Source organism: Eublepharis macularius, chromosome 17, assembly GCF_028583425.1.
Source record: "Eublepharis macularius isolate TG4126 chromosome 17, MPM_Emac_v1.0, whole genome shotgun sequence".
NCBI classification, from domain to species: Eukaryota; Metazoa; Chordata; class Lepidosauria; order Squamata; family Eublepharidae; genus Eublepharis; species Eublepharis macularius.
Window position 1 is genome coordinate 25,078,387 of NC_072806.1, and position 13,223 is coordinate 25,091,609.

General features: G+C 44.7%; 1 protein-coding gene across 2 annotated transcripts in view; it reads left to right on the plus strand.

Annotated features, from left to right (window-relative positions):
• Positions 1-13,223, plus strand: part of NCF1 (neutrophil cytosolic factor 1) — a 42,948-nt gene that overhangs the window by 9,172 nt on the left and 20,553 nt on the right. Inside the window, exons 1-3 of one of the 2 annotated variants that reach the window (XM_055001517.1) lie at positions 6,433-6,568; positions 9,237-9,317; positions 9,869-9,944. In XM_055001517.1, the coding sequence (XP_054857492.1) occupies positions 6,497-6,568; positions 9,237-9,317; positions 9,869-9,944 (229 nt within the window). In that variant the 5' untranslated portion in view covers positions 6,433-6,496. Of the gene's footprint in view, positions 1-6,432; positions 6,569-9,236; positions 9,318-9,868; positions 9,945-13,223 lie in introns of those variants that run through there. The other variant, XM_055001518.1, reaches the window with a different exon arrangement.

Here is a 13,223-nt window from a genome sequence, read left to right on the forward strand (position 1 = left end):
AGAGCTGACAACCCTAGTACTAGCTCAGCACTGCAGGCCACCATCAACTGGACATTGCCCTGTGCTAGTAGCCTTCATAGGATCCAGATATCTGCAGTACAGCCTCTCGATATATTCTACTGTAACAGCTTCATGAATAGTTACTCATACCTGAGCATGATGGCTCCAACTTGCTGGAGTGGCCTTCCTGAGGAGGTCAGAAAGGATTCCCGCGCTTCTATAATTTTCTAGAATGAGGAAACAGAACTGTTTGGGAGAGCATTTTTATAAAAGAAATAAGGATGTGGTAAACCAGAATTGTTCTCGAGGGCACTTTTTATATGGGGAAGAGTGTTTAGTTTTAAGTCTCTATTAATTTTTTAGTTTTTTCCCTTCCCCTCATCCTACTGGTCTTTATCGCATCCTACTATATAAAAGCTGAGCCGTGTTGGTGATGACTCATTTTTTATCCTGGCACAGGCACACAAGGGCCTGTGGGTGTGCCTACGCCTGGATAAAAGTGAGTCGTTGGCGTGGTGTGGCGATGCCGCTGCAGAGCCTTGGGAGGTCCACACTGGGCCTCCGTGATGCTTGTGGCAGGCCTCTGAGGGACTGTAGAGCTGGCGGGAAGGTGCACCGCCGTCCTATGGAGGCAGTGAGAAGGCAGCGCTAGGGGGGTGGGGCTCCTTGAGGCTGCTGTGGGGCCTTGGGAGGTCCATGCTGGGCCTCAGTGCCATGTGCAGCAGGCCTTTGAGGAGCTACAAAGCCAGCGGTAAGGCACAGTGTGGCCCCGCAGCGGCCGTACAGGCAGTGGGAAGGCCACGCTGGGGGGGGGGAGGGCTACAGCCCATTGTATTTCTTCTCATGATGGGCTCTGTTGCTTGTTGTTTTTATAATTCAGTAATCTGTCTTAAGCCCCAATGAAAAAGGCAGATGATAAATAAACTAAACATGAAAAAAAGACTTACTGAACCCCACCCCAACCTGACCCTCTCAGGGAGCCCCAAAAGCTCTCTCTCAAAGCCTCTCAGTAACACTAACAAGTTAGATGCTTTCTCTTCTTTTTCCAATAGGTATTTATTATTTATTTATTTATTTCACATTTCTATTCCGCCCTCCCCGCGAGTAGGCTCAGGGCGGATCACAACCATTAAAATACAATACAATTCCATTTCCATAAAACATTTTAAAACCATTAAAATAAAAACATATTTTTAGATATATAGTCAGCCTTACAAACTAAAACAGGATGGTGGACAGCCTTTGCAGGGAGGGTTAGATTTTATACATCCCTTGTTGTTTCAGGCCGTTGGAGGCCCAGACCTCAGCCATGTGCCTGGCGGAACAGCTCTGTCTTACAGGCCCGGCGAAAAGATAGTAGGTGTTGCCGGGCCCTGGTCTCAATAGATAGAGCATTCCACCAGGTGGGAGCCAGGACCAAAAAGGCCCTGGCTCTGGTTGAGGCTAAGTGGGCGTCCCTGGGGCCAGGGACTACCAACAACTGTTTATCTCCTGAGTGTCCTCTGGAGAATACACGGGGAGAGATGGTCCTGCAGATACACTGGTCCCAGTCCACATAGGGCCTTATAGGTCAGTACCAAAACCTTGAATCTGATCCGGTACTCCACAGACAACTAATGTAGCTTGTGTAATATCAGAGTAATGTGCGCCCCATTTGGCACTTTCATAATAACGCATGCCGCTGCATTTTGTACCAGCTGTAATTTCCGGGTCAGGCTCAAGGGAAGCCCCTCAGAGAGCGAGTTGCAGTAATCTAGTCTAGAGATGACTGTTGCCTGGATCACTGTAGTTAAGTCCCAAGTTGACAGGTACAGGACAAGTTGCCTGATCTGGCACAGATCACAACTGCTGTGACCTGTGCCTCCATTTTCAGGGAGGCATCCAGGATTACCTCCAAGCTCCTAACCCTTGGAACTGGCAGTAGCGGTGCCCCATCGAGGGCCAGGAGCCGGAGTCCCGAGCCTAACCCCCCGCAGCTCAAGTAGAGGACCTCCGGCTTTGTCGGGTTCAATTTCAGTCGACTCTGTTTCAAGCAGCCAGTCGTGGCTACAAAAGCACGTTCCAGGACATCTGGGGCCGAGTCAAGCTGGCCATCCATCATCAGATACAACTGGGTGTCATCTGCGTATTGATGGCACCCGACTCCGAAACTTCATACCAACTGGGCAAGGGGGTGCATATAGACATAAAACAGTAATGGGGGGAGTATTGCTCCCTGCGGGACCCCACACACCAAAGGGTGGCGGGATGACAATTTCTCCCCAAGTGCCACCCTCTGTCCTCGACCATGAAGAAAAGAGACAAGCGGTGAGGCAGTGTGTCAAAAGATCTTAATCAACTGTATCAAACGCTGCCAACAGATCCAGTAATATTAGCAACTCTGAGCCACCTCGGTCCAGATGTCTGCGAAGATCATCTGTGAGGGTGACCAGCAATGTCTCTGTCCCATGTCCCGGGCGGAACGTGGACTGGAAGGGATCTAGAGCCGAGACAGCCTTCAGAGAGCCCTGCAGCTGTTCCGCCACTGCCTGCTCAATCACCTTTCCCAGAAATGGGAGGTTCGAGACCAGGCAGTAATTGACCAGGTCAGTGGGGTCCAGTGATGGTTTCTTTAAAAGAGGCCTCATCACGGCTTCCTTTAATGGCCCAGAAAAACCCCCAGAGCCTAAGGATAGATTAACAATGGCCTCCAATGAGGACCACAGCCCATCAGCACTGGCTTTCACCAGCCACGATGGACATGGGTCCAAGGGGCTCATGGTGGGCTTAACTAATCGCAGGGTCCTGTCAATCTCCTCCCCAGAGAGTGGACAGAAATGATCAGATATTGGCCCTGAAGACAGCCAAGGGGTCTCTAGCTCATTTAATGAATCAACTGTGGCTGGCAAGTCGCGGTGGAGGGACAAGATTTTATCAGCAAAAAAGCTCCCAAAAGCCTCACAGCTAATGTCCACATTCAAAATTTGACGGCCTCCCTCCAGCAGGGAGACCAGTGACCAAACCACATTAAACAATTTTGTTGGGTGTGAGCTAGCTGACGCGTTGGAGGCTGCATAAAACTTTCTTCACAGCCTTCACCGCCACTTCATAGGCTTTCATAAATGTCCTATAAAATGATCTTGCATCTTCGTCCCGAGATCATCGCCACACTCGCTCAAGCCGTCTTAATAAAAACAACAACAACATTCGATTTATATACTGCCCTTCAGGATGACTTAACACCCACTCAGAGCGGTTTACAAAGTATGTTATCATTATCCCCACAACAAAATGCCCTGTGATGCGGGTGAGGCTGAGAAAGCTAAGAGCTGTGACTTACCCAAGGTCACCCAGCTGGCTTCAAGTGGAGGAATGAGGAATCAAACCCTGTTCTCCAGATTAGAGTCCTGCACTCTTAACCACTACACCAAACTGGCTCTCCTCCTCCTTCCGTCGGAGCTCCTCTGAATACCAGGGAGCGTCTCGGGCATGGGGGCAAAGAGGGCAACGGGGAGCAATTTCGTCGATGGCTTCAGAGAGCCGGCACTGGCAGTCCTCCACCAGCTCATCTAACAAACCACCATGGAACATTGGATCCCACAAAGCATTCTGGAACCCGATAGGGTTCATAAGTCTCCGTGGGTGAGCATAAATCAGCTCGCCACCCTTGCATGGGGGCCTCCACGAAGAAAGTTTATGTACAAGCTGTGGCTGAATATACCACGGGAAGGGTCTGAGGACCTGGCCAGAAACTGCTATGGGAATTCATAGAGGGAGAGGCAGCCTGACAAGTATGTGGACTCCAGACTATGGAAGACTTTAACGGTCAAGACTAGTGTTGGCTGAACCCAGAACTGCACTGTCAAGCAGTGCAAAGATCTTAAAAATGGAAAAAGTGATCCCAGCAGCTGGTGATGCTGTTACTTGTGCAAACCGGGGTTTAGGGCTGAGGTGGGAGGTGAACCAGCGGTCTGCAAGGTTACCGCTCACATGTTTACTAAACTGCAACCACGTACCACCTGTTCTCTGAATTACTAAAATTTCAACACTGCCGTTGTCTGGGTAGTTGGTGTTTAGTCATTGCAGTTTAAATGGGGAAAGCTCTAGTTTCTCCCACTGTTTCTCCCACTGTTGTAACTCTAATCTGTGTTGATGATGCGAGTTTGCCATTTGAAGGTGTGGTTTGGGCCTTTTAAACATTACAGAGAAGTCAAGGGAACGGACATGAGGCTGCTGGTTTCATATTTATTTATTTATATAATGCCATTTATAGTCTGCCTTTCTCACTGAGACTTGAGGCAGATTGCATAGTGTGATTGCATAGATTGCATAGTCTGTATCAAGGACATTTCCATACAATGTTAAGGACATTTCCATAAACAATGCCATAGGGTAAAAGTTTACAAAGACATAGCATTAGCTAGGATCTAACACAGAGTTGAATTCTAGGACTGACATTAGACAACATGAAGCACAGGTAGTATATAGGAGTACATATTTAAAGCAACAGATAATATGTAAGGCAACATAGCGGTGAAGTCTATGGTCCCTAACTCATTAGCGAAGCATCTGAGACCCCCCCTCCCTACAATACAGCCCTCCTATCTGAGTAAAAAGACTTTTTGAATAATTCGGTTTTGCATTGTTTACGGAAAGTCAGGAGAGTGGGGGCTCTCCTTACCTCCTCAGGCAGGCCGTTCCACAGGGTAGGGGCCACCACAGAGAAAGCCCCTGCATGGGCTGCTGTTGATTTTGCCCATGTACAGGCTGGCAGCTGCAGGAGACCCTGTTTAGATGAGCGAAGCTGCTGTGGAGGGACATAGGGAGGGAAGCAGTCCTGGCCGTAGGTATGCTGGGCCAAGGCCGTGAAGAGTTTTGTATGTAATAACCAGTACCTTGAATTGTGCACGGAAACTGATAGGTAGCCAATGGAGTGACTCTAGGATGGGAGTGATGTTCATGCTCCTACTCGCTCTTGCTAACAGTTGAGCTGCAGCATTTTGCACCAATTGGAGTCTCCTAGTTAATTTGGATGGGAGACCTATGTATAGTGCATTACAATAGTCAAGTTTTGATGTTATCATAGCATGGATCCAGGTGGCCAGGTCGGCTGTGTCAAGATAAGAAGCCATCTTCCAGGCTAGAGTGAGGTTGTAGACAGCATTTTTTGCAGCTGCCTTAACTTGTTTTTCTAGTAGTAGTGCTGGATCCAGTATAACCCCTAGGTCTGCAAGGGTCAGACGAACGCCATCGAAAACGGGGAGTACAATGTCTTTCAAGATCTCTGCCTTCCCAGCAAGCATCACTTCAGTCTTGTCTGGGTTCAATTTCTATTTGTTATTTTGGAGTAAATACCACTGCCAGGATGGGATTAGTAAGCAGGTTGCCAACCTTCAGGTGAGGCCTGGCGATCTCTGGAATTAGAGCTGGTCTCCAGACTACAGAGATCAGTTCACTTGGAGAAAATGGCTGCTTTGGCAGGTAGACTCTAAGGCAGTATACTCTAGTGAATCGCTAGGAATTTCCCAACCTGGAGTTGGCAATTCTACTAGTAAGGTACATAACCCTACGTAAAGCTCAAGGTTCACCCCACCCCATATTATCTTTACACCAACCTTTTGAGGTGGGCTTGGGTGACTGGTCCAGCAGTTGCAGAAAGAATCATAGCTGAGTAAGGATTTGAATCAACAGCTTGACTGGCCATCTCTAATTCTCCATTCATTACCTCTTGCTGGGCTTTATAGAAGATTAGTTGAAACATGCTTTTAGTACCCACAAAACAAATACTAGTTCTAACTGGGTCCAGCCCTTTGGAGGGGTTAACTGCAACTGGCCTCCAAGGAACTCAGCGTGGCATCAAAAATTCTTCGTTTCCCATTTTATCCTCACAACAACGTTGATGGGAAGGTGAGATTGAGAGAGCAAGAGAGAATATGACAGGCCCATGTCACCTGGCCAGCTTCAGGACAGAGTGGAATTGTCAACAGCCCTCCTCAGAAATATCTGCCTAGCTCCTGATTACCTTTCCAGCGCCAGATGAAGACTATCTTTCTTTTTTATATTTTTAGCTTTTTATGAAAGATAATTTTACATTTCCTCAGTTTCCCTGCCATTTTAACTGTTTGTAATGTTGATTCTTGTATCTTCTTCTGTTTGGATTTTTCCAAGTCACTTTGGAATATGTGGAAAGATGAGAGAATTTCTTAAATTAACAGTCATAGAACTTATACTTTATTATCAAAATCCTGGAGACCAAAAGAATGTCTTGAGCCAATGTATTTGCATTTGGGGGCTTTTTGCTTCAGGTGTACATAACAGCTGCAGAAAACAGAAACCATTTTTTTTCTTTTTTGTGAAAGTCCACGTTGGGCAATGAAGCTCATCTCACTTCCCCTTTTACGTAAGATAAAAGGAATAAACAATTGGCACAGATGCCTAAAGAACAAGAGAGAGTAAGGGAAGAAGCAGTGAGTATTCTGGTAGTAGCCAAGGTGTATCTAGAGTACTAGTGGCAAAGATGGGGGATGCCTACATCAGACACATTGAACTTTTGGGGTTCGAGAAGCGATTTTTCCCAAGCCAACACTATGTAAGTACATGGGGATGCAATTTTACATACGGGTGCGTTCACAAGCCACTACTCTGCCCTGTTCTCTTTCATTCTTTTTTAGGTACCAGCCCAAAATGTTTCTTTTCACTTGGCTTTTAATTAAGGGTTGATCTTTTAAAATCGATTTTACAGTCTGCTTCTAGCCATTTTTACGAGACTCTTTTAAAGCTGTTTTACGCTCTTGGTTAATTGTTATTTTTTAATGAATTAATTGTTTAAAATTAATTTTCAACTGTTTTAAACTGGGGCTTTAATTGTTAGTGTTTATTACTTATATTTTTATTGCATAAGGTGGCTCGAGCAAGTTCTCCGGAGAGGTGGTACAGATAGTTTCTAAAGAAATAAATAATAACCCTTGCAAATAGCGTTATCTCATTGAAATCTTGGGTTTGTCTAGCAACTGGACTACCTTTTTTAAAAAGGCAGGATATATATGGGCCATTTTCTCCCTGGTCATTATTTTGTAGGAAAGTAGCTGTAGTGATCCATTAGTCCAGTGGATCCACTAGAAACAGTTGTGGTGCACTAACACTTGTGGTTGAATAACACAGTGCAATCCTATGAAGAGTTACTCCAGTCTAAGCCTATTGAAATCAATGGGCCTAGACTGGAGTAACTCTTCGTAGGATTGCACTGTAAATGAGCATGTGTATGCAATTGGAGGATGCAGAAAGAAGGATGTTTGACTGATTAAAAACCATTTTAACATTGATACAATGGTTCTTGGGGGTTCCGCAAATGAAACAACAATAGCAAACTGAGGCTAATTTCTTTGCGGAGATGTGATTGTGTGGCCCTGGGAGAACCAGAACTGACCCCTCACATTGCTATTATTAGCCCTGTGTGTTACACTGTCAAGGTGTAGCTGACTTAGGGGTTTCCAAGGCAAGAGATGAACAGAAGTTGTTTGTCATGTACCACTGCCTGCCCCTGTGTAACAACCCCGGACTTCCTTGGTGCTCTGGTCTCTCATCCAAATACTGACCACGGCTGACCCTGCTTAGCTTCCCAACTAGCCTGGACTACCCAGATCAGGGCATTATTAGCCCTAAAAGATAATAAAGATGGCAGCCCTGTTTGCCCTTCAAAACGTAGGGAGAGAAATCAGGCAAGGGTATAAGGGTTTAACTCCACCCTATAAGGCTTTATTGGGCTGAATCAGGGCCACACAGGGCTGCAATTTACTTTTCAGAAAACGCTGGGAAGATCCGGCCATGGCTCTTATCTTAGCTGGACCTTAATTTTATTCCATTGGGTGGTCTTGTGCAGCCGAAAGCGTTAGGGAATTCTCTGTTCAATTTGCTGCCGTAATAATCTTCTGTTATAAGTGACATGACAAAGTCTTATGTGGTTTTGAAATGGTTTTCAAAAAGTGCGCCAAGAGCATGGGAAGCGGGGTGCAGGGCGAGATCGAAATGTTGTCGAGAAAGGAAGGACTGTCTGTGGTTTATCTGGGCTTGGAAAGCAATATTTCCCAGTGGAGGCCTGATGGTCGAATTGGGGATTCACCTAGAAACTGGCAGTGTGTAATATTTTTTATCTGCATAAACTGTATGGAGAGCCAGGGGGGGGGGGCGGGTTGTAGAGGTTACAGTGTTGGGCTGGGATTGGTGTGGGGCAGTGGTCAGATGTCACCCTAGGATCTGGCAGACCCAGGTTTGAATCCCCACTTCTGCCGTGGGAAACCTGCTGGGTGACCTCGGGCCATTCACACACACTCAGCCTAACCTACCTCACAGGGTTGTTGTGAGGATAAAATGGAGGGGAGAAGAATGATATAAACTGGTTTGGGTCACCATGGGGGAGAAAGGCAGAGTATAAATGGTCAATAAATTAAATAACTGTTGATATGTTAAATTTGATGGCTATGATAGATAGATAGATAGATAGATAGATAGATAGATAGATAGATAGATAGATAGATAGATAGATAGATAGATATTATAGAGATGATGTGATTGCTTATGAGTTTGCTGTGCTTTAGCAAAACTCATTTGAGATCTGTTGCCTGAGACACTTCTGGCCTTGACCAATATGGGCCCACGTGGTAGAGCTGGTTAGATAGTTGGGCTAATATCAGGGAGACCTGGATCCAAACCCTCTCTCAGATGCAAAGCTCATTGCATAATCTTGGGCTTGTCACTCCCAGACCAACCTTCCTCACAGGCTTGTTGTGAGGATAAAATAAGGAAAGGGAGAACCGCATGTCCTTTTCAACTAGGGATTAAAAGAAGATAGAATTAGTCTTTCAGAATGCAAGTTTTAGCTTTCAGACCTAAATAATGCCACTTGCTTGTGGCTGAAAATACTGGGGTTTTAGATTTCACCGGAGTTTTCAGTCTATTCCATGGCTGGAATTTTCCACAGAAATACTTGAAGCATCCTCTTAAAACAGGGCTGCCACTTTAGAGTTTGGAAGGAGATTCACAACAAGCTCCAAACACCCGATTTCAGATCTAATCAAGATCAAGGGGCGAAAGAACCCCCTAGTTTTCTTCATGAGCCTTTGTGATAGTTATAACTTCATTTTTATAACGTGGAGAATAAAAATGTGTGGTTTCTGCCTATTGCATTGTTGGGTGAGTCTTGGGGGCATTTTGAACTTCAGAATATTTTTTGAAACGTGCTGCTGTCATTTTGTTGTCAGGTTTACATGTTCTTGGTGAAATGGCAAGATCTCACCGAAAAAGTCGTGTATCGGAAGTTCACCGAGATATATGAATTTCATGTAAGTAAAAATCTGGTCTGTGCTGCCTGGGGTGCTGGGCTAAGGCTGCAGTCTTGGGCACGCTTTACTTGGGAGCAAGACTCATTGGTTTCTCAGTGGAAAGACCAAAAGCATTCTGTACATGCTCAGAGGCACAGCAGATCTGAATACTGGCAATGATATAACGGTAAATGGTATGTGTGTAAAACCTCCACTCAGTTGGCAACTGTGTGGGGAGGGGAGGATTGAACCCCTCATGCTGTTTTTCTACTTGAAACTGATCTCCCTGTGTGCTGTTAGCATTTTGGTGGTGGAGGAGAGTGCCCTCAAGTCATAGCTGACTTATGGCAACCCCCACCCCAGCGGGGTTTTCATGGCAAGAGACTAACAGAGGTGGTTTGCCATTGCCTGCCTCTGCAGCCCTGGTCTTCCTGGGAGGTCTCCCATCCACTTACTAACCAAGGCCGACCCTGCTTAGCTTCTGAGATTTGATGAGATCAGGTAGCATTTTAAGGGGGAAAATTGAAACTTTCAACTTGTCGTGATGACTGTTGCTGTCCTTCCCTCACCAGAAAGCTCTAAAAGAAATGTTTCCCATCGAATCTGGGGATATCAACATAGAGAATCGGATTATCCCTCACTTGCCTGGTAAGTGACTTGGTTGCAGTTTAACAGAAGCTTCTCTAGGCTAAGACATTTTACAGTGCAATCTGATGCAGAATTGCATCCTTCTAAACCTATTGAATCCAATGACTTTAGAGGGGTATAACCAGGGCTTTTTTTCTGGGAAAAGAGGTGGTAGAACTCAGTGGCTTGCCCTCGGAGAAAATGGTCACTTGGCTGGTGGCCCCGCCCCCTGATCTCCAGACAGAGGGGAGTTGAGATTGCCCTCCGCGCCACTCAGCGGCACAGAAGGCAATCTCAACTCCCCTCTGTCTGGAGATCAGGGGGCGGGGCCACCAGCCATGTGACCATTTTCAAGAGGTTCCAGAACTCGGTTCCACTGCGTTCCAGCTGAAAAAAAGCCCTGGGTATAACTGTGCCAAGGCGCTGCGTTGTTAGTTGATGAAAACTATGCATTTATAGTTCTTTAAATTAAAAACATTTCAGTTGTTCAACTCTGCAGTGTCCAGATTTAGGAAATGTGTGATCAGTTACTCTTTTATGCAATAACATTAGAACGGGGACTTCCCAAGGGGTAAACTGCATTTGACTTAGAGGGTCGGTTGGCCCAGACTGGTGTATTTCAGGATTGAGACCAGTTCGGATCAGGCATCTGATGAAGAGAACTTGATTCTCGAAAGCTTATGCTACAATAAAATAAAATTGGTTAGTCTTAAAGGTGCTACTGGACTCTTTTTGATTTCAGGATTGAGGCACTGTGTGGGTTGGAGGAAGTGAAAGAGTTCCCATGTGGCCGGCCAACCAAACAAGCAAATGGCATCGCCTGTTGTTATGGCTAACGTTGTCTCTGTTTTTGTAACAATGACATCAGGGCCAAAGAAGGAGATTCTGGATATTGGTGTGCCTTCTCTGTATTCATTTGTTTTTTTTATTTGAAAGATGGCCGCCCTGCTTTTTTGATCCCTCTACAGAGTGGCTTACACCATGCTGAAAGCCAGAAAAGGAAATGTAATAACAGCAACAACAACAATCACAACAATAACAACAACATTCGATTTATATACCACCCTTCAGGACAACTTAACGTCCATTCAGAGTGGTGTACAAAGTGTGTGATTATTATCCCCACAACAATCACCCTGTGAGGTGGGAAGGGCTGAGAGAGCTCCCAAAAAGCTATGACTGACCCAAGGTCACCCAACTGGCTTCAAGTAGAGGAGTAGGGAATCAAACCCGGTTCTCCAGATTAGAATCCTGCCACTCTTAAGTGTCTGACCCAAGGTCACCCCCCTGGCTTCAAGCGGAGGATCAAATCCGGTTCTCCAGATTAGAGTCCTGCCGCTCTTAACCACTACACCAAACCGGCTCAGGCATAAATGAAAAACCCTCCATTTAAGGGGAAATGTCAGGATTAAACTTTGGAGCAGAAATATGGGATGCTGGTTCAGCATGTGGGGCGTGTCTAATAGTGCAATCCTAAGAAGACTTATTCTAGTCTAAGCAAATTGAAATCAATGGGCTTAGAGTGGAGTAACTCTGCTTAGGATTGCAGTGTAAGAGCAGGCTCTAGCTTCATATTTGAAGCATGCATTATCAATTAGTAATAACTGGCTCCTGGAAGCTTGTCTCAGCCCAATTGACTCAAAGCTTGCTATACTAGTAGAGCCTAAATTTTAGGGACTCACTGAAAACATTTCTGTTAATGGTACAAAATCAATTACTGAAAAAAGATTGGGCTATACTAAAAAGTGCATTCAGATTGGAGATGCTTTCCTGTTTACTTCCATTTATCTTATCAGAAAATGCTTGAGCAATACTTCTTTTATTTAACAATTTCAAAGTATTGTCGCTCTTTCCTGTTACTTAGATGCAATGCGTTTTACCTTCTGCTGAGATGAAGGGCCATTTTAGTAGAACCCCTCCTGAGAAACATTTCTGTACTTACTGTAAAAATCAAGTTGACTCAATTGCCCATATCTTTTTAAGTCGTCTCCATTATATCTCACTTTGTAACCAATATAATACTCCCTGGACTGGCCACCTACAGAACATTTCAGAACAACAGAAATTAAAAGATGTTGCTGTCAGGCTAGATAAAAAAGCGCACATGTGATTTAGTCATATTTCCCTATGCAGTTATAAATAATTTTTAAAATACTTTGATGTATGGCTTGTAGGCTGTTAAGTACAGGGAAAGGAAGTGTGCATTATTCACTTGAGGAGTGTGTGAGCACACGTGCTGTGTGTGCACATGTGTGTGTCCAGGGTCTAAAATTACCAAATTATGAAATTCTACCACTTCTCCAAACACAAACCAAATTCGCTCAAACAAACCATCATAAAAAGAACTACCTCAGGAATTCAGACCTTAGTCATTGGTGTGAATGCATGTGAACCAGAATGGCTTGAATGATGTCTAGAGAGCCAGTTTGGTGTAGGAGAGCCAGTTTGGTGTAGTAGTAAAGAGCGCGGGACTCTAATCTGGAGAGCCAGGTTTGATTCCCCATTCCTCCGCTTGAAGACAGCTAGGTGACCTTGGGCTAGTCACAGCTTTCTGGAGCTCTCTCAGCCCCACCCACCTCACAGGGTGTTTTGTTGTGGAATAATGACATACTTTGTAAACCACTCTGAATGGTCATTAAGTTGTCCTGAAGGGCGGTATATAAATTGAATGTTATTACTATTATTATAGAGGAGAGAATTTTGCCAGTTTTGTTGCCATTGCTAAATCTGGCTTTCTTTTAAAAAACATTTCTGTCTCACCCGTCTCCCAAAGGCCCTAAAGTGGCTTACAAAAATTACAAAATAAAGACGGCACATTTAAAACACATAAACCAGAATTTAAAAACCAACTAAAAATGTACAAGCTGATCCTGAGAATGAAATTGCTTTCAAAGTCCTTTAAGAACTTTCAAAATCCTTTAAAACAATCAATAAAATAAAATAATTAATTAATAACCAATTAATTAATCAATAATGAAGAAATAAGTATTTAATTAATGATCAAAATATAAGAGAAAATATTCAATAAAGCAATTAATTAATAATTAATGCTCCATTAGTAATTGATAATTGATAGTAATTGATAATTGATAATTCAGCCGTGAAGTGGTGTGGGAAAGTTATTAAAGTCGAGGGTCATAAGAACATAAGAACATAAGCAAAGCCATGTTGGATCAGGCCAGTGGCCCATCCAGTCCAACATTCTGTCACACACAGTGGCTAGAAATCCAGTGCCATCTAAAGGACTGTCAGTGAGGCCAGGACACCAGAAGCCCTCCCACTGCCTTCCTTCCAGCACCA